Source organism: Oryza brachyantha, chromosome 7 (assembly GCF_000231095.2).
Source record: "Oryza brachyantha chromosome 7, ObraRS2, whole genome shotgun sequence".
Taxonomy (NCBI): domain Eukaryota; kingdom Viridiplantae; phylum Streptophyta; class Magnoliopsida; order Poales; family Poaceae; genus Oryza; species Oryza brachyantha.
The window spans coordinates 13,761,530-13,784,377 of record NC_023169.2 but is presented as its reverse complement, the minus strand read 5'-3'; the positions used below and the strand labels follow the sequence as shown (position 1 = coordinate 13,784,377).

Here is a 22,848-nt window from a genome sequence, read left to right as displayed (position 1 = left end):
ATAAGGGAGTGTTTGGTTGCTAGCCACAATTTGTCACGCCTAATTAACTTTAGACCACTTCGAAATAACTTGGTAGCTGTTTGTTTTGCAGTCACAGTTATGGCAAAATTCCCTTCCAGCGAATTAGACCCCCAAGTCAATGACTCGGAAAAAGTGTGACAAGATTTTCTTAGGCTTGCTATGGCATGGCTAAGGATTTGATAATCTCAATTTAAGTGTGGCAATTTTTGTTGGCTCACGGTGGCTGGCAACCAGAGAGGCCCTTGATAACCTCAATTTAGACAATATAATGTTTTTTATTAGCTCACGGTGATATAGTGCGGCTAGCAAACAAACAGACCATCGGTGTCCTACGAACAAACATAACTTGCACCATAAATATTGTGACGTGGGAGAAGTAGCAATTAGGTTACCTGACGTAAAAAACCTAATAAAATAGATTAGTACATGATTAATTATAAAAAATTAAAAATAGATTAATATGATTTTAAAGTACTTTTATATAATTTATTTATAAAAATACATTGTTTAACAGTTTGAAAAGCGTGCACATGAAAAACGAAAAATATCTAGGTTAATAAGAAGAGGGGAAGAACTAGGCCTCGGTACTTTTTGTTGTAGCATGCCCTTGCCCATATCTGACATCTGATCTCTATGTGGAGCAATCTGGCGAGACCTTTATTCCCACATTGAACTCTCATTGTCCATCCTTTTGGCTTCCTTCCAAGCCATTGCTCTCCACATGGGCTCCTTCACTCTTTCTCCTATGGTCAATGGTGCATCATCATCATCACTGATCCCCATTCTCTGGCAATTGGTACATGGGGGGAGTGAATGAGTCCTTCTCAAGCTTCTTCACATATACATTTGCACCAGGCTGGCATTGCACTGCCAAATACTCCTTCATGCAGGGGTCTCTCAAACTCATATACATTTAGGGATGGTCCCGCGTCGATCCGTAGGTATTTAGGATCGACTCTAGTTCAACTAAATGAACTAAATTTTATTTTATGTAAAACTTAATTTATTTTGTTGAACTAGAGCTGGCACTAAACTACTCGCGGGTAGACCCATGCCCATCCTACATTCTGCCTGCAGCATTCCTCACTAGTTCCCAACCCTGCCCTTGAATCAAGGTCCTTTCTGCTTAAAAAGCTACAGATGAATTTATATATATTTTGCACCCGTCCTTTAGAAACATACTCCTAATATATATTTTCATAGGAATCAGTTTAATTTCCACAAAATAGCCTGCATTTCAATATGCAGAGACCTAGTTGCTCTGTCGATTAACATGAATCTCATTATGCTGCATTAATCATGAAGCTAAGACAAGACAAAAACATGATGTCTACTACTACGTAGTATATATCTCTCTCCCAGAATAAAACAGTGAACGTCCAATGTGGCAGAAGTTTGCAGCAGAGATACCCTGCAAGGCCCAGAGATGCCGCTGCCGCTGCAAATCCCTGCACAAGGAAAACCAACGCTGCAAGGAGGATTACAATACACAGGCTTTCATGCACGAGCATAGATCTTTGAGGTACAATCTTGAGAAAACAAAGCCTTTTTGAGGTGCAGTACAACAAGAACAAGCGCTCTGGTCCAAGAGCAAGCACGGATACATATATGCCCACGATATGCAGCGGGGAAATTTAACTATTTGTCACTTTTAGAATTGGCAAATTAGCCAAATACCACTCTTATCCGTTGCACTTATTTTTTTGCCACGGGAAAGAGAAACTTTTTTAACTTTTTGCCACTTTCTACTCTTTGGAGTGCCACATGGGCATGCCAACGTGGCAAGGACGCGCGAAATTACCCTGCTACCCCTTATTTGATAGTATGCAATTAGCTGCATTATAAAATTGAAACAGAAGTAATATTCAACGATTAATTAGTAATATTGATTAATATTTAATTGATAATATTAAGCAAATAATATTAAAAACAAAATATTATTAATTAATATTATGGATATTAATCAATATTATTTAATATTATTAATAAATATTATGGATATTAATCAATATTATTAATTAATCATTGAATTTACTTCTGTTTCAATTTTATAATGCAGCTAATTGCATACTACCATAATAAGGGGTAGCGTGGTAATTTTGTACGTCCTTGCCATGTTGGCATGCTCATGTGGCACCTCAAAGTGCTGAAAGTGGCAAAAAATTAAAAAAGTTTTTCTTTCCTATGACAAAAAAATAAGTGCAACGATAAGAGTGACATTTAGGTAATTGCTAAATCTAAAAGTGACGAATAGTTAAATTTCGAGCGCCGTACCAAGCCGGTTGCCTCATGCGAGATGAGAAAAAGGCCGTAGCTGGTTACACTTGCATGGGAGACCGGGATCTCGCTTGGTAATCGTTTAAACTAGCTGCTTGTTGCGTGTGGGTATATGTTACAGGTGCGTGCAGGCTACAGTGCGTTAAAGTTTAATTTCAGGTTTTTGGTTTTGAAAACAGACGCTAAGGCCTTGTTTAGTTTGTAAATTTTTTTTAAAAATATCATATCGGATATATAGACACACATTTAAAGTATTAAACGTATGCTACTTATAAAATAAATTACAGATTCCGCCAACGAGACAAATTTTTGAGCCTAATTAATCTGTCGTTAGCACATATAGGTTACTACAGCACTTATACCTAATCACGTACTAATTAGACTCAAAGAATTCGTCTCACGAATTTCCCTATAGCTGCGTAATTAGTTTTAATATTTATGTATATTTAATATTTTATTTAGGTGTCTAGAAATTCCCAGCTGCAGCTACATATACATTGCGACCGTAAGCCATACAAACGGTGCAAGGCCTGTGAAAATGCTAGGAATCGATGTTAGAGTGTGTCGCATTGTCTTTTTGGATTCTAGTTATACTTATAAGCTACCAGTAATATTTAACCTTGAATTTTATGTTGATTTTTGTTTCTTTATTGTAATTTATTTTTTAGATTTGGCTTTTAGACAGTTAAGAATATATATATAAAAAAATTTTGATAAACTATTTTTTATTTATAAATATGTCTTTTGGCTCAATTTTTGAAACTACCGATTTCTGAAACGAGGAAACTTTTGAATATCGGAGCGAATAGAGCGTGTATCCGTGTATGGATGACGTGTTTACGTGCATCTTTTATACTTAGATTTGGCCTAATCTCAAGACACATTGAGGGCCACTTTGAATCACATGAATAAAAAAATGGAGTAATAGAAAAACGTAGGATTCTGACAGGAATGTAGGCGTAAAACAGAGGATTGCAAAACACAGAAAAACGTAGGAATGTCCGTTTGATTGGACCACACGAAAAATATAGAAATTTGAGGAGAGATATAGACTGAAAAGATTTTTTCTATGAGGTTCAACCTCTTGCTAAATTTTCTCTAAAACTTGTATAGAAAGATGCATTTCATAGGAATTTCATATGATTTTATAGGGTTTATTCCTTTGATTCAAAAGGCTTTGTAAGAAAAATTCCTATAGAAATAAAATCTACTAAAAATTCTATGAAATTCCTTTTGAATCAAAGGGATCCTAAAACGTGACGAGCAAAAGAAGGCTCTGGGCCTGTTTGGGGGAGTTTTAGATTCTGAGAAATAACTGCTTGATAGCCAGCTTCTGAGAATCTAGAATAGCTCATAAACACATCTTCTTCAGCTTCTGGATTCTTAGTTCATTTTTAAAAATATGTAACTATAGATTTTCAGAAGTCATGTACCGTCTGAGACAATTTCCGACGCAAGCAGCTCCAAACAGGACCTCCGTCTTCTACGCTGAACATAGTTTCCACGCGGATGATTACCGTGGCCGTCTGGTGCATTTGAGCCAATTAGCGAGTCGAGACATTGGAGTGACCGAATGGTATGATCCGTCCCCTCAATGATCACATCAATCTTGAGCCCTTCAACGCAGGTTCGCCAGTACTATCCATTTCATGTCAGCTGCACGATCTGTTCCTTCCGGATGGGAACCGCACAAATCCCTGCCCAAAATGCGCCGATCATACGATCATTTCGGCATGCAGGACCCTGAACCTTTTCATATATGTGAAATCTTGCCTTCGAAAGACACAATGTCGAGCTAACTGCTTTTACTAGCAGAGTAACTGTTTAGTTTTGTACACTACGGTAAGGGGTTGTTTAGATGGTGCTAAACTTTTTAGCCTCATGTCACATCGAATGTTTGGACACTAATTTGAAATATTAAATATAGACTAATAAAAAACTAATTTTATAAATGAGTGGTAATCCACTAGATGAATTTTTTAAGCCTAATTAATCTATAATTAGAGCATATTTACTGTAGCATCACATAGACTAATCATGGATTAATTAGACTCAATAGATTCGTCTCGCGAATTAGCCCAAAATTATGGATAGGTTTTATTAATAATATACGTTTACTATTTATAACAAGTGTCCAAATATTCGATGAGACAAGGGGCTAAAGTCCCAAACAGCCCCTAAATTGCTAATCAACTTTACGATCGGAAAACCTGCACATTAGTTGCCCTACAAAATGATTAAGAATATAGCAATAGAAGTTCAAAAATAATATTCCAGGAAGCGACGCATGCAAGCAATACACCGATGCCACGGCTACCGTGTTCAGCCAGGTGTAGGTCTGCATGCGGCAACTCTCCTCTGCCCCCTCCTCGTATAAAAATATATAAATATTTATAGTTTATATATTTGTTTAATGCTATAAGACATTTAGAGGAGTGATGCTCCAGTAAACAACCGAGCTAATAACCAGATACCATCTCTAAATTTCACCAAAGTTTCAAACCATACAAATATCATCTCTGAATAGGTGAGAAAACCTCCTCTGATGTTAAGTTCACCATGACATGACATGGTAACTAGCCATGTATCTCACTGTCCATGAGTACAAAATACAAAGAGTTAGGATGACTAGCAAGTTAAGAAAATTACAACCATAGGATGCGCTTATAGTGCAAAACCCTAGCACCATCACAAATCTTTCCTGTCTCCTTCACCTCACCGTCGCCGGAGCACGTGACTTGAGAACCAAGTGACAAGTGGGGATGGAAGCAAGGGGGCAAAGTCCATCATTCACAAGCGACGACACACAAACCCTTCCTCATTACGTATTTTCTACTCATTGCTGCAATCAGATTTGCCATTGTGTGCCTAGGTTTTGAAAGGATGCAGTTGGGGTGCAGTAACCAGCACTCGTGGAGAATGTGGTGGTGCATGGTCGGAGTGACAAGGGTAGTAGCTACAAGAGTAACGGTGAGAGAAGGGCCTCTGCTCTTGCGAAGCCCTGCCTAAAGATTGTCATTCGATCCTTCATTCCCAGGGCACTACAGCTGACGCCCCGTTCTCCTGTTCCACATCCATATTGCCGCCGTTCAACCTGTTATAGTTTACCTAAAGGCATCAATGAGGTAGGGATAACACGGGTGGTAGCGGCGGTAGGTTTAGAGTATCTGTGATAGTAGCCAGACTTGTTGCATCGGGGTTGATTTTTGTTCTTGGTCGTCGTTGTTGCCGACAAAGTTGGTCAAAGTTGGTCATAGAAATAAAGTTGCCATTTTAGAAGGGACATTGGTGAGACATGTGGGTGCCATACAACTTCTTCAAAACGATGTCACAAAATCTTCTATCTCTAGATGAAAACCTAGTGAAGTAACATTACGATCTTCTTCGAGGCTTCATGTTGGAGGCATTTGTGGCGATTCTTCGTGGTTTAGCTTTATTGGTAATAGTGGCAAAATGATCTGGATAGGTGACTAACCTAAGTTAGTCTCGAGTATTATCTTCTACTTTTTCGACACCAACCACTAGCGGATAGAGGCAGAATTAGATCAATTTAGGATGAATCATGTATTTTAGAGATCTATTTGACTAGTTTGAGAAATACAAGTACCGCTCACGACTTATAAGCCATCGAGAGAGACAGATATGTCTTTTAAGATGTTGTATTTTCTAAGTACCTTTAATGTTTTCAACCAAGACACTAATTTGTAATTTATGGTCATTTCTTCTGTAATCCATGATAATAATTGGTTGTAATTATAAAATAAAGCTTGGAATGAATAAATTTCATTATTGAAAAACACCAAGTTAGCATAACATTTCTTAACGATCTCCAATCCCCTTTACTACCTCCTTCCAAAATTATAAAGTACTACTTTTAACTGTTTTTCGAAATGAATTTGCACAGAAGGTGGGAGTCATATCGAAACGATCCACGAGAAGAGACAGCATCTAGCGGCCAGTAAGGGCCCCAAGCAATGCAATACGCATGAGGGAGGCGAGGAGGGGCTTTTCGGTAAATGTTCGTCGCGAGGATGGCCTCTGTGGGCCCGGCCGGGGGGTGGTACTGTTGACCACTGTCCTGTTGCAACAGCGACGGCCGCAGGTCAAAACGGAGCCAGGAGGGAGGGGCGCGAGTGCCGCTGCCGGCCACCGCGGGGGCGCGGATGCGGCGTGCGTTGTCCGTTTTTTCTCCCGCCAAGATGCGTGGCCGGCGATGTCGCGTTCCACAGTCCCCCGGGAATTTTTACCTGTTACTACTACCCCCTGCAATACCTGTTACCCGCACCAGTACAAAGATCCAGCGAAAAAAACACATAAGATTTGCTTGCATTATAACAAGATAAGATGTGGATTTCAAATCTTGGTTTTTTTCTCTTGCGTGCCTCGAGGGATTTTGGAGATTGTACGACGTGCGTAGAGAAGTGGGTTTTGTTTTTCCTCGAACACATTATAAACAGGTATGCTCGTATTATAAAGCGTCCATTATCGTTCTTATGGACACATTTGAAACTGGACCATGGACAACTTCGTATATACCGTACCACCTCCGTCCCATATTATAAGAGATTTTGATTTTCTATTTATAATCTTTGACTACTCGTTTTATTAAAAAATTTAAAAGTACTATTTATTTTATTTATTATTTTCTTTATTGCTGAAAGTAGTTTATCCGTCCCATATTATAAGGGATTTTGACTTTCTATTTATAATCTTTGACTACTCATTTTATTAAAAAAATTTAAAAGTACTATTTATTTTATTTATTATTTTCTTTATTGTTGAAAGTAGTTTAAGTATTACTTATAAATTTTTATATTTGCACTAAATTTTTGAATAAAACAAATGATAAAAATTATAAGTCCTATATATTATGGGACGAAGAGAGTATTAACAATCATGTACATACGAGTAAGATCCAAAAATTTTATTTGAGCTCATGTGTCACTTCAGTGCTAAGAAATTTTAGAACTCAAACCTCTTAACGAGTCAATGAGACACATTTTTTATATTTACCATTTTCTTTACAGGTAATCAGTATATATAGCAGTTTTGGTGCTTTATGTCACACAAGTTAATAAAATTTGTCGAGTATTGAGCTGTAAATTAAGTGAGTACGAAAATAAGGTGTAACGTCTCTGCTGCCATTATTGCCTATAGGCTAAGGAAAAAAAATACTAGTCTATTTCGCTTGAAAGCACTTGTTTCGGCAGACTTAAGAACAAAATATTTGGCTAAAAGAATTTAATTACATAAATGAGACCTTGACACTCACCCCAGTAAACCCGAGTTCCTCACATAAAAAACCATGTTTGGTTGAGATTGTCCAATAATTTTTGACCCAAAATAAAACCAAGTTTTCTTAAGCCTATTCCGTCGTCAAATATCAATAAACAAACACTATTTTTACACGATAAGTGCTTTGTGTACGAGACTGTAACATTCTTTATCAATCTTTATCAATCGTATCACGAAAAACCGCAAACGCTACGTAAGGAGAAAAAATGATTGATGTGTCGTGGTTTCCTTAAGTTTTATGCTCACTTCAACGAGTTTTTGAGTGAGCGCATTTTAGGCCTAACCAACCTAACTTGATTTATTCAATGAAACGAGTTCTAGAGATCATTGGTTCTAACCTCTTATTAACCCAAAATTCCATCATGTGCGAAAACAACCAGAGGAGAGGAGAGACATTTCCAGCAGGAAATTTACCAAATTCCCCGTTCCATGTTCGGTTGCGTGAGCTGTCAAAGCCGGATGCAGGCATGGAGTATTGACGCCGCAGCACACCACGCCACGGAGGCATCATTGCGTCCCGCTGACAGGTGGGCCCACCGGAGGGGAAACCCCCCCATTTCTCCTCGACTCCCTCCTCTCGTCTCGTCTCCCTCCCTCCCTCCCGGCCTCCCCGATCTTTACAAAAAGAACCCCAAATCCACACCTTTTGTACCACTGTCTCCGCGACCCCCACCCCCTTGCTATTAAAAGCCACCTCCCAACCAGACGGAGAGGCTAGTACTACTAGCACTGCGTTGATAGCAGCAATGGTGGCTTCCTCCGCCTCCTCGTCTCCCCCATAAAGCCACTCCACTCCATTTGCGCGGGTGTGGGGGGGTGGTTCTTCTTGGCGTGTTCTTGGCCCTTCCTCGTACGCGGCGGCGGCGCGCGGCCATGGACGTGGCGGGGGAGGAGGTGGTGAATGATGAATACGGGTACGAGTTCGACCTCGAGAACCCCTTCACCAGCCCCGCCGACGAGCCGATCGCCAGCCTCCTCGACGCCGAGGGCCACCACTCGCCGTCCGTCTCGGCCGCCTCCTCCGCCGCCCGCCGCGAGGCCGCCGCCTTCATCTCCGAGGTACCCGGCACGCCGCGCCTCTTTTTTGCGAGCTGCGGTTGTTTCCTTTCCCTTGTGGGGTTTGGGGCTCCTCGTCTTTCGTCTTCCCCTTTTTCTTGATCTGATCGGCCTTGTTTTTTTCCCTGATCGGTGCCCAGGTGCGGTACGACGGCGAGCTGAACGTGCAGCCCCGGGTGGCCTACCTCGCGCTCAACTACGTAGACCGCTTCCTCTCCAAGCGCCAATTGGCCGTAAGGATGCGTGATACGGAGAGCTCTATTCTTGCTGGTTTTTGTGGAGGGATTCGATTCTGATCTGATCACCCATGGTACCGTGCAGGGCGACGGGCACAATCCATGGGCGCCGCGGCTGCTCGCCATCAGCTGTCTCTCCCTCGCCGCCAAGATGCAGCGCGCCGCCGCCATCTCCGTCGCGGACATCCAGGTACAGGATGAATACCATTTCCGTTGCGCGAGTTGGCGATTTCGCCGGAGATTCGTCCCATCGGTTTGCTGAAGCGACGGCGGGCGGCGCGTGTTGCAGCGGGGCGATCCCATGTTCGGCGAGGCGACCATCCGGCGCATGGAGCGGATGGTGCTCGACGCGCTGGAGTGGCGGGCGCGCTCCGTTACGCCGCTCGCCTTCCTCGGCTTCTTCCTCTCCTCGTGCTTCCCGCAGCCCCGGCACCAACCGCTGGTCGACGCCATCAAGGCGCGGGCCGTCGACCTCCTCCTCCGCGTCCAGCCAGGTACGTCCACGCGCCGCCACCCACCCACCCACCCCCAATGCCGGTGGCCCCCTCCGTTAGATTCAGCGCGTCTCAGCTTATTTGCCCCCGTGCATTTCGCAGAAGTGAAGATGGCGGAGTTCTCCCCCTCCGTGGCGGCGGCCGCGGCTCTGCTCACCGCCGCCGGAGAGGTCGCCGGCGCCCACCTCCCCGCCTTCCAAGCCGGCGTCGCCGCTTGCCACTTTGTAAATAGCGTGAGCAATGATTTTTATAAATTTCGTGTCCTCTATAATTAACCCCCCCCTTAATCACCAATTATTTACGAAACTACCCCCGTCACGTCTCCGTCTGACACAACCCCGGCTCTCTGTGGGAGGCGACTTTTGGAGTAAAAATTACTGTTTAGCGTTTTAAAAAATGAATTCACCTCGTGAAATGGGGCAAGCTCATCAATTGACCGCACTGTAAAACTTTTTGTTGCTTTCTCATTTGTGGAGTTATTAATTATACCTTAACTGCCACATTAGTTATACTATTACCCTACAGCCACTGAAACGAAATCTGGCTAATTATTTCGCTTGGACTTTTCTGCTGCAGGAGAAGTTGCGAGAGTGCGGCGAGGTGATGGCGGCGGCGTGCGGCGTCGGGCCCGGCTGGACGGCGGCCGCGGCGGCGGGCAGCGCCGATACGCCGGTGACGGTGCTCGGCCACCACCGGAGCGCCAGTTCCGAGAGCGAGCGCACCACCACCGTCGGATCAGCGGTCAACAGCACCGATGCGAAGAAGCGCTGCATGGGCCCACCTCGGCAGTGGGGGTAGGCGGCGTGAAGCGAGAGATAGGGTGACGACGGCTCCGACAGCTGGAAGAGCTGGGAAAAAAATTTACTCTTGCTCCTGCTCTTTCTTTCTTTCTTCCCATTCACCTTTCCTTTTCTTTTTCTTCTTCTCGATTCTTTTTTCCCTCTATTTTAATCTTGTCGAGGTAAAGCAGGAATGGAGATAATTGGTGGTGGTGGTGGTAGCTGTCATTTTAATTGCTTTTTTTTTGCTCGTCTTTTTTTAGGCTAGTTTAGTTTTGAAGCAGTACTGGATGTTAGGGGGATGGATATATTGTGGTGAGAGGGGGATAGTGTGATATTGCGGAAAATAAAAAAAATGTTGCCTATTGCTGGTGTATTTCGGAATTTCTTTTTTGTGACTTAATTCAATCTGCTTCAGAAATGCTGAATATATCTTCTGGTGTATTGGTTGGAGAATCCTCGGAAAAAAAATAGCACCATCCCTTTTCTTGCGAAAAAAGAGGAAACTGTAAATACAAAATTCATGTGTGAAGCGTTCTATTTCGAGTAAAATAGTAGTAAATTATTTTTCTCCTAAGTAGGACAGGTCAGATCCTTTTGCATCCTTCATAAATGGAGTATATGTTTGTACAATTTGCAAGCCTAAATCACTTGCAGGTAGAACAGACAAATTAGCTCCACCTGCGGGCACATCAGGGCTTCACCATTTTATCTTTGGTTCATTTACAGTACAAAAAAAAGACTAAAAGAAAGAAAGAAAAATCCAACCAAGAGTCGTCAACGGAGGTACGGAGGAATGCGACGTGTCAGGGCCGAGGGAGGCAGCCTTGTACTTAAACCTTTCCCGTGCGGGCAGCCGCTGGATGCGCGCCACGTGGGCGTACGGCCGCATCCCGCCCTTGCCCCGCCCAGCCCCGCGCTGTCCCCACGTGGGCTCCCGCCTCGTGCATGCGCTCTGCATGGTGCTGTACACTGCCCCCGCGCTGTTCACACGTACGTACACTGGAGTATATACGTATCCGCGCGGCGTACGCATTAATGCGCGCACGAACCCACCTGACGTAGCACGCCAAGCGCAGACACGATGGCACGTGGGCCCCCTTTGTTTTGGCTTCGCTTGGGGGTCACGCCTTCACGGTGAGTTGATTTCGCGTGGTGCAGCGCATTTCAGCGCAAAAGCGACAATTGCAGTGAAGAAATGTAGTAACGCTGCTGTTACTAAACTTTCATATGATCGTTTGACGTAGAAGTTAGAGAGACGCTGATAGACGGTGTGGTCTATATGACAGTGATTATGTTTCTCGGACTTCATGTTGGAGGAACTATGTCTATCGATAAAAAGATTATCTATTCTGAAAATAGATGATATGAGAAGGAAAAAATTATCTATTCCATCATCTAAAACAGAGTATTACAAATAATAAACATTCAATCGTAAGTGAAGAGAGTAATAGCAACATGAGAGTAGGACCGCGTTCGTATGAGCCGGTAAGATTACATCTCTCATTTTTCGCGCGCACGTATCCCAAACTGTTAAACAGTGTATTTTTTAAAAAATTTTCTATAGAAAAGTTGTTTTAAAAAATCATATTAATATATTTTTATTTTGTTAATAATTAATTAATCATGTATCAATCTATCACTACGTTTTTCGTGCCGAATATATATATATATATATATGTATATATATATATATATGTATATGGATAGTGTAATATGGATATTGTGCTAGAGTAATATATGATATGGATAATCCATTAATGTTGATAATTTGATTGGGCTATGGAGATTAAAAATAGCACGGTAGAGCATTCTCTCAACCACTCGTCCAAATCGAACAAGAGCTATATTTTCTTCAAAGGGTCTCCAATTTCTTTGTCCCACCATAGAGCATCCAAGATGATAGGAAAGGGCCCTGGATAAACATACGTTATGACGTGACATTTGACTCCTACGAGTGACATGAGTGCTGTGTCGCATGTGCCATTGTACGTGTGGCCTTGCCTCCGCTTGCCTACCCTGTGTTCACCTGAAATTTCGTAGCAATCGTTGACGTGAGGAGGCTTCCTTGTTTCCGGTTTTTTTTTTCTCCCATCCCTTTCTTTCTTTTCTTCGATAGACAAGAGAGGATGAGGCCGGCCTTTTGCTCGAGTGCAATCTATTACTCGTGCTGCCGGCCGGCACGTTCTGCTCTAGATACTGTGTAATAAATGGATGCAGGTCTACGTTCGAGTGGCGCCATGTATGAATGATTGTGCTGGGAGATCTTTGAAACTTGTATGGATCGCAAATTAATTAAGTGTTAGCTTGAACCAACATGTTTTGGTCCATGTATAAGTAGGAGTAATGCAGCTTTCCAGGCTAGCCCGTACGTGGCAGAGGAGAACAACGTCGCAATTTTTTTTATTTATAAATAGACCGTTTGACTTTTTTTTTAAGTAAATAAGCTAAACAATTACCCCAAAAATAGACCTTAGTCGAAGACTTCATAAATGAAGAAGCCAAGAACAAAGAAATAAAAAAAGCAAACAAGGCAAACCAAAACTAGTAACTCTATAAAAACTGGACAAACCGTAGATAATCTAATATGTCAAACCGTACAAAATTTTGCCGATAATCTAATACTAGTAACTCTCTGTGTTGATTTTTTTAGTTTGATTGGTGATTAGTACTACTTAGGGCAGGTTTGTTCGTTGGTTAAGTAACTGATGAGTAAAACATAGTAATAGATTCTTGAGTACGATTAACTAATTATTAGCTAAAAAATTAAAAAACATATATATGATTTTTAAGATAACTTTTCTATAGAATTTTTTTAAAAAAAACTCTAACGTTAGCGGTTCAAAAAATATACACACAAAGAACGAGAATATATAGGTTGGTAATATCCGTTGCCGAACGCTGCCTTAGGCCCTGTTTGTTTTTACTCAAGATTATTATAATCTAGATTATTCGAAATAATCTAAAACAAATAAATAGATTATTATGATAACTTATCATAATCTATAAGCTAGATTACTATAATCTGATAAGCACCTCCATAGGTGCTTTTTTCAGATTATTGGTTGGCTAAATATCCACTGCCCTTTGATATTTCGAATTAATTACGTATCATGCCACCGCTTACCTCCAAAATTGTTGAGGGCATTCTGGAATTTAGCTATACAAACCTAGCATTCTAGCATATCCAATAATCTGATAAACAAACAGATTATAACTTATTCTCCTCCAGCTTACTGTAATCCAGCTTATAGTAATCTAGCTTAATAATCTCGCTTACAAGAACCCTAAGTAGAAATAAACAGAGCTTTAGTTAATTGGCATTCACCATTGAACCTCAATTCCTCTCCGGTGGAAATGATAGTATGATGCTAGTATATTGTAATCCACCTTTTGGAATAAAAAATGACTACCTGCAAAGAATATTATTTAAATTACAGACTATAAAGACCTTCCCTCTTTTAATTAATCTTTTCTCTACTCCGGACAGCACAGGCAATCACAATAATTGAGTGATCCATAGACAGTGTTAGTCTTAATCTATGTTATGAAAAATTCATGTAGTACAAACTACCAAATCTGGGATGACAGAAGGCAGGAGAAATGGGAAGCAAAGCTTTCCATCGTGATGACTGATGAGCAGTTCGAAGCCAGGTTTGTCGCCTAGAAGAATAGACGAGAAAACCTGCCAAAAAGGCTGCGCTTACCTAAAAGCACCCTGGAGCCTTTAGAGCCACCGTTACCGTACGTCTTGTGTAATGCCATGGATGTAAGGTCATTATCACTTAAGGCTGTGGCTCGCTGCATGCCTCGCGTGTGTGTCTCTCTGTTCTCTGCTGAGCAAACACAAAAGACATGTTCACTTCATCAGCAATCAGCCTTGAAGAGAAGAGTACTGGAAGTATATTATTAGCTATAGTTGCATTAACTCTCAGATCGGATCGACGCATGACATAAGTAAAAATGTAAAATCCCCTCTAGTTTGCCATTGAAGACCAGGTCTAATAATTTGGTCCAATCAATGTATTCTCCATCAGTGAGAGCAAGTACAGCTATAAACATATTTTAAAGAGATAAGAAGGACAGAGAAGAAAAATGTGCTACTAATTTATAGGCAGCTGCAGCATGTGCTCAAAGCCACAATGCGTATGACATATTTGATCATATATTAATGTTTTATAGTTAACTATTATATGAATTAACTATTAAATTGACTATAGATAAATTAAAATTAGTAGTTGGCTGAACTTCTCTGAGAAGCAGCGTGAGTAAAATGGGACGGGATGACGCCAAACGGGCCATGTCGGGGATGGCTCCCATGCACTGCAGCTGCAGGCGGCAGCGAAGATCGGCGAATCGGGGGTGGCCAATCGACTCGCGCGCGCGGGCGGCCCGGACTCCCAGGTACACGGCGCCTGGCCTGCGTGCGTATGGCCTCGATGATGCATGCAGTAGTGCGGGCAGTGGAGCGCGACGTCGCGCTTGCGCGCGCGCGGCGCCGTGCGGGACGGGAGGGGTGGTGGTGATTGGACTGGTGGTTGTTAGTAGCTGCCGCAGTGGATGCCACGCCGCGTTGGCTACCGTGTTGTGGCCAGTGACCCACAGCGCGCGCGCGCGGGGCGCACGGACGGACGGACGCACGCACGCACGATCTCGCTCGCGGCACATGTGTCGGCTGGCCACAACCACAAACCCGGCCTCGCGTAGGGGCTGTGGGTGCAGTTGGCTGCTCCTGCATCTGCATGCCGTAGAGCAGCAGGGGGAGGGAGATGGCACTACTACTCCAGTAGCAGAGCACAGGGCAGGGGCATGCATGCGACTATGCGAGCGAGCGAGCTGCTCGTAACGTGCGCCTTTCTCTCCATCCCGTGTTTCCTGGCTTTTCTCTCCACCCGCGGACGACACAATGCCCAACCGTCTCGCAATAATTACCCTCCAACGTAAATACACTGATACACACACATGTATACAATGCTCTACCGGTGGAGTAGTACGCTGCGACCGGATCTGGATGGCTGGATTATATATCGAATCGACGCGCGATGGACCGTACACGTACGTAGGCATGGCTGGCTGGCTGGCAGTGGTTTGGCCTGTCACGAGACGCGTGCGATCGAAGCCCCCCCCCTCCCCACCCCCGGTGGGACGTGCGGACGCGACGCCACCGGATCGACCGGACGGACCGGGCAGGACGACGGGAGCGCAACCGCGAAAGCAGCAGGATCGATCGACCTCACGCGAGGACCACGGCGCGCGGTCTTCTGCTGCTGCTGCCGCGCGCGCACGGGAGATCGGGAGGCTAGCGTCGCGGGTCGCGATCTCGCACGCATCGCCCCCCCGCTCACGCACGGGTACGTCGTGTTCGCGTCGCACGTATCGCTCGCGCGCGCGCGCCAGAGAGGTCGCGCGGGTCCGCTCCCGGCCGCGGACCGCGGTTGCAGCAAACTGGTACGCGACGCGGGTTTGTTGGGCGTGTCCATGGCTGAACGCGTTACGGATGCGGAAGGGTAAACTCAAGGGCGGATTTTAGGTGCCGTTTGTTTTCATAAGTCGTAGGATTAAAAATTAGTCTTAGGACATATATATAAATTTTTTATTTCTATCATGTTTGATTGGAGGAACTAAAAGAGACTAATACCCCATTAAATAATCTACTCAATAGTATACGCCACACACATAGCTATATGCCTAGAGTAGAAGAGTAGATGTACTATATGCCTTTAGTCCCTTTTAGCATCTCCTCTAGAAACTTATAGACCTAGATAGTTTTAGTTCCTTCTAATCTCTCATATTTAATATTTTAGAGACTAAAAAGACTAAAGTGGAGAGACTTATGGATTAATCCTTTTAAACAAATAACCCCTTAGTCTAGCTGATAGCTAGGTGATCGATGCGCTTTCAGCTCCGGCGTATCTTGATCCGGATCGTGTCATGTGACTTGCGGCCACACCTTTTTTTTGTGGAGGCCTCTGTTTCCGCTCGGGATTACCATGTGGGTGTTCACATCGTTTTTGCACTGTATTTACATTATAATTACGTTGCAAATTTCAAAACCTACATTACACTTGTACTGTAAATTTTCCAATACAAAAAATAAGAATAAAACATTATTTTACCCACCTAAACGAGAAGATAGGGGAGATAGAAACGTAAAGAAAAGATAACAAGCGCATGGATAAAATGTGACTAAAATCACGATCGATTTTTCAATTACGTACACCAAAACATACGCACCACACTCACACCCACCAGCGAATACAAACCCTAACACAGGTATAAATAGATGGATATTGACGACAAATTTTCTGACGTCACTAATATTGGTGCTCATCCAACATTTAGGGCTGCGGATCACACAATAACACTTCATGAAACTAATTGCACTAGTTATACAGCTAGTGTATTTATCTAGTACATGTTATTACTCCTTCCGTTTCACGATATAATACTTTTTAGCCTTATCTAGATTCATATAAATGCTAATAAATCTAGACATATATATAAATTATATACATTTATTAATTGATAAATTTAACCAAGGCTAGAAAGTTTTACAGTATAAAATGAATGTAGTAGTTAACTAAGAATGCGTATTATAATTCTTATGCGTTTGGGTAGAACGTTTGTGTTTATGTGATCAATCGAAACAGAATAACTATGAGGATATGATCCAAGTGTCTAGTGTGGTCAGGCAGGTCTAACGCGTGCGTGATCGTTTTCATAATATACTACATGTATACGCGTGCGTGTATATATAAAAATAAACTTTAGGCCGATAAACTTTATATATATATATATATATATATATATATATATATATTAGACATATAAACTTTATACATGTAAATTTTTAAATTTTAGACGTATAAAGTTATCTTTATACATACAAACTTTTTGCCTGGAAATCTAGCTACAAAAATTTTATATACATATATATATATAATATTGTAGGTAAAAATTTAATATATATAAATTTATACACGCAAACTTTATACATATAAAGTAAAAAAAAAGTGTTTTAGAAGTGTTTGTGTGCCCTCTCCCTGTGCCAGCCGGCACGAAATTGCCTTTTCGAGTGTGGACTCCTAGACAATACAATTTTCTCTCTCTTCCACATCAAAGTCAGTAAATATGTGAAATCAAAATTATGTCAACACCCTTCCTATGGCCAATGGACGGCGGAGGAGTTACAAAATATGCTACTTATGTTGATGTTGTCTTTTTTTTTTCTACTTTCGATCAATTGTTCTCTAGCAAAATGAAATGCGGGCCGTAGAAATCTCATAATTAAAATCTAAGGAAGTGATTGTTTGGGTGTTTTATGTAAAAAAATGAATGACATATTTGCAAACGAACAATAATTTATGAATAGAAATTGTATATACACATTTTTAGCGATCTAAAAGCCAAGATTAGAAAATAAACGTCGGTGAAAAAATTCATCCAAAATCAACTTCAAATTTAAGATTGAAAATTTAAAATTTGGCTTGAAAATGTTTGGAAATGTCTGCTCTAAATATTTCAAATTGGCACCAAACCATCAGTTTCCAAAGTGTTTGATTGGTTTAAAAATGATTTAAATGTTTGACTATTTATGCAAACACTATTTTAACATGTGAGATGAAGGATTGAAGGTGCACATGTATTTTTGGTTTGGATCTAGGTTGGATTCTACATTTCGACCCCGCTTTCAAAGTGGTTTTGTCACTGTATTGCAGTTTGATACTATATTAAAGCAACCATCGATGCATGCCATTGCGACAAATCTGACAATAGGAAATCGAAAGAATTGGCACACTATGCACCTTATCCTTTCTGGACCACAATTTGAAAGTGATACATTTTTGTCTGGATTTCAACCACACCTCAGTCTCACCACACAGTAGGGTTTAGCAACAGATTAAGAACCCCTAGAGCAACATACATTTAAAAGAATGAAATAACAAACTTGCTAGAGATCTGAGCCCTCAGCATTGTAAACTATGGTCAAATTAATATGTCCATGCCAACCAAATTCCCCCCAGGTCAATATGAATGTCTTGGCACCCTTAATTAAATGCACTTTGGTCCCTGCATAAAACTATTTCCGTTTCACCCCCCCACTTTGCTGCCATGCATGGCGTGCCCACACTCCACACACACACACACACCACTTTGCATGGGTCTTGGATGCTTTTATGACTTAACATGAAGACCTTTGCTTTACCCAACCCTCCTTCTTTTAATCCACTCTCACCCCCATAGGATGCCACATCATGAGTGCTGAGCCCCAAAAGCAAGGTGTATAGTATGCTATACTACACTACAAGCAAAAAACTAAAAGGCACTTGTGTCGAGTTGACGCTATGCTTTTCTTGACATTGCTGCATGGCGTGGACATGATGGACTATGCCATCTAGTGTAGTAGTCATGAACCATATACTCCCAAAATTTGATCAATGCCTATGTAAACTCCTAGCACTTCTTCATTCTTTAGCATGTCTGTACGAACTCTTTAATTTGTTAGGCCAGTCTCAATGCATAGTTTATAAGGGTATCATGCACATTAAATAGAGTGACACGTCATCAAAATTACTGACTTGACAGGGTCATCAAATGAGATGATTGAGGAGTTTCATCCCTATAAAACTCATCTGGCTCGGTTACCTAATTTACCGTCTTGATAACTGTGGCATAAAACTATGCATTGAGACTGACCTTAACTTATACCATCACGAACCAACATGGTCTTTCACAGTAAGCACTGCATACATCTGTTTTGAAATATTTAAAATATAACCATTTCTAGCTATCGTTCAGATTCATGATAAGAAGTTAACGATTTGATTGCTTTTCTTTTGACATAAGAATTCAGTTGCTATCATCTGAGTACTGCAAATGGCTGGCATAACCTATGATTTGGTGTTTGCAGTACTGTTTACCAGTGCCTTCTTGTTCCTTCTGGGAACTTTGTGAATGAATGCCCCCAAGTCTCAACATAGTGAAAGAACGTACAAGCAAAGCAAGGTTAACAATGCACAACCTTATTTTGTTTACAGCCTGCATGCTACGGTATAGTACAACGTGCCTAGCTATTGTAAGTGCAGTGAAAAGTACAAAACTTTTGTTTTAGTTATAACTCTCCTTCTCTGACTTCGAAGATACTCTACATGGAAGGGAAGGACAAGAAAAGAAAGTAAGAAAAAAACAAAGTCCAAGACACGCAGGCAAACGATGCAGAACACTAGTACCACACTACACTACACACAGTTTAGTGAAAAGACCTTGGCTGCCTTCCAATGGCTTTGGGAAACACAAATCCAACCAAACCCCTCGTCACCTTCCCGTTTGTTGTTAACAGCGCTAGCAAAATTCCCTACTATTCCAGGATTATTTCTCGGCCTCACGTTTTGTGATAAAGATAAAATATTATTTATTTTTTTTAGTCATTTAATAGTATAAATGATGAAATTAATTACTACATAGTTGAAATTATACTCTATATATGAAATGATAAACTTTTGTATATAAATATTTCGTAAAAAGTATACCGTTTAGTAGTTCGGAAATTATATGCAAGAAACCGAGAAATAATCTAGGAATATGTAAACAAATACAGCCTATGAGTACCTAGTTTGTAATCTTCAAAACAACTTATTCTTAGCTTTTTATTCAAATTTTACGTGCACACATTTTGAACTGTTTAACATTATGTTTTTTATAAAGTTTCTACGAAGTTGATCGTCTCATCTTTCATAATAAAGTACTGATACCTAATAATTCAATATGCAAATTAAGCATTCATGCATCTGTTGCACGTACAAACACATTTCCACCATGTTATCCTTGCATATGGGAAAAAAAAGATTTTGTGCATATGATGTTTCCAACTGCCGACACGAGCAGCATTTTTGCAATTTTGACATTTTGTTCCTTTTGAAGAATTTATTTTGCAAATAGATCTTAAAAAACTTATTGCACAAATGGATATTTTTGACCGCGCCAACGTCATTGGCGCCGTCGTTGTATAGGACGGCACCAATGACATTGGCGCTATCCTCCAAGTGATAATGTTATGTTCAAGTGGCGGGAGGATGACGCCAATGACGTTGGCGCGGTCAAAAAGGTCCATTTGTATAATATGTTTCAGGGGTCTATTTATAAAATAAGTTTTTCAAAAGGACCAAAATGTCAAAATTCCAGCAACATAAAGCATGGTACCATGCAATACTGCTTTTAAAACTGTATAAGAAAAACCTTAATGTCTTTTCTGGAATAAAGAAAATCCTATAAAATCCCCGATTTTTTCTAAAAAATATTTAACTGGATGCATGGTAGGATGCAATGGTTTAGGACATCCCTAACTCAAAGAGACTCAAACTAGTGGTCTTAGTTTATGAAAACACTATTAGGCCACACAACTTTTAACCTAGTGTGGTTCTAGATGAGCCTAAGAAACAAGTTTACATGAGAATTATATCTTATAATATACTAGGGAAATTTACGACCATGCCTAAGACACGCTTAAGCCACCGGAGCTTCATAAACTCTGCTAAGCCTTGCGAGACCATAGTCCCCACGGGCACAGCTCCGGCAAGTATATATAACTATTGTGTTGGAGGTGGCCTTATCTGAGCTAGATTTGTGGGCTAGATGTTGGTGAGGAAGAGGAGCCTAGATGCATCATGCATTCACGTTTGATCACGCACATCTCACACATGGATTAACTCGGATCACTTTGGATTAACTTGGATCACTTGGCATTATGCACAGCACGTACATGCCGTCCTGGCCTCCATGGCTCCATCGACTTGCATTGTATTGGAGCATTGTTTTGTTTGAATCTACCGGTTTTTGTCATCTAACAATTGGACATAACAATATCCAGATATCAGGCACCACTAACTTTTTGTGTTCACATGCATATATTTACAGGACCATATAGGCTCTATCACGGGACTCACATGGTACACAAGCCATATGCGCTACTACTACAAGTTGATATCGACCTGACATCAGTTCTTCGATCATAAGCACGCATAATTGGATCACAAGGACAAGACAATAACAAAACAATAATCTTGAAAAGCAAATTCTGAGAAATAAACAATGATAAAAACTCTAAAATTAACTTCAAATTTAAGATTGAAAATTTAAAGTTTAGCTTATGAGTTATTGTTGAGTTATGATCCAAATCCATTTGTGCTAGTAGAAAGGCTGACTTTGATGGAGCGAAGCAGAGGCCCGTCACTGGGAAACTTGGTACGGATTCTAGGGTTTCAACCATATATATATATATATATATATATATATATATATATATATATATTGTAAGCCACCGGTGAAGATATTTGCTGGCTGACACCTATGGTTTTTTCTTTCCTATTTTAGGAGGGTTTTCCACGTTAAATCTTGTCTCTTCTGTAGTTGATTTATTATATTTATTGTTTATTTGTCAATCGTTTTCTGACGGTTATAAGCATAGACGTAAGAAAAAAAGAGACGGAAACATCAGGCTTAGCTAAGGCGAAGATTATATAGCGGTGGCAGCCCAAGCAGATCGGCCAGCGACAGGACAGAGTACGTACGTACTGCTTCTGCAAATAGCCCACAACTAAGAGCACGGATAGCGCATGATGCACATGGGAGGTCGTGAGGCAGCTGGCCGGCCGGTTGCCAGATCACACAACCATGAAAGGACTGTTTGAACTTAATTAGGGACACAGGGATTGGCAACAGTGGTTATGATACCAAGTTACGTACGTGTCTTATTTACGGTTTGACAGATCCACGTAGCTGGCGAGATTGAAGAATCCGGTTCACTATTGTGACCGTAGCTTGCGCAGTTGCTGATATAATCCCAGGATGAAGATCGAACGAGAAAAACAGAGTTAATTACGTACGGTTTAAAACACTGTAGCATATACTGTGGTATGTTTTGCTGTTTATATAGTTACTGTAGCAACGAGTGTGGGCCGTTGATCATTAAAATGAACGACTATAGATGCGTGTAGTTGTTAACGCGGCTGCACTTGATCTCAATTCGAGATTGAAGGTTTTTATCCCACTGCACCTGTCTCTGCTCAGTTGGATAGTACTGTAAATTAAACTAACAAGATCAGCACGTGAACTTTCTATAGAAAACAGCCCAATGTACTGTTAGGGCGTGTTTCAAACTGTACATTATTGACTTGTCTAAGTGTTTGTGGTGGCACCAAGCCTAGTTCCAAATTAAATCTCACTGAAATAACATAAAACTAGTATATAAATTCTAGAAATGATTAAGGACATGTTAGCTCGCCCTCGTGTCCATTTTAACTTGAACAAAATCCCGTTTTGGTTAATAATGTATATGCTAATCTATATGCTAACATCTACTTATATAAGAGTGACAAAGCCTATTTGTAATGAACCGACTTTTAGATATATTCTCGTATAAATTCTCTACACAAAAAGTGCATATTCTAGATATCACATTTGAGATAGAAACCAAGGACTTTAATTTTTCACGTCCTTCAATAGTAATACGGTAGGAGATGAAATGATCGACTAGCACTACGATACTTTAGCATAGGCCTAATTCCTATTACTTTAGCAGTGATTATATATTCGTGACTCATGTACTCCTATATACCACCTTCGTCGTCCACAAATACGAGAGATCTACTCCCTCCGTCTCAAAATAAATCAATTTTTCACTTTTTACTTTTA

General features: G+C 41.2%; 1 protein-coding gene across 2 annotated transcripts; it reads left to right on the top strand.

The window, feature by feature from the left end:
* The first annotated feature begins 8,231 nt into the window (after positions 1-8,231).
* Positions 8,232-10,674, top strand: LOC102721749 (cyclin-D6-1-like). Of its 2 annotated transcripts, none has more exons than XM_040526122.1 (6): positions 8,232-8,652; positions 8,790-8,882; positions 8,971-9,075; positions 9,175-9,379; positions 9,482-9,603; positions 9,956-10,674. In XM_040526122.1, the coding sequence occupies exons 1-6, from the start codon at positions 8,467-8,469 to the stop codon at positions 10,175-10,177; spliced, it is 933 nt and encodes a 310-aa protein (XP_040382056.1). In that variant the 5' UTR covers positions 8,232-8,466; the 3' UTR covers positions 10,178-10,674. The 2 variants fall into 2 exon arrangements, with proteins under 2 accessions (XP_040382056.1, XP_040382055.1); XM_040526121.1 differs by having other exon boundaries at positions 9,482-9,612.
* Positions 10,675-22,848: the final 12,174 nt, after the last annotated feature.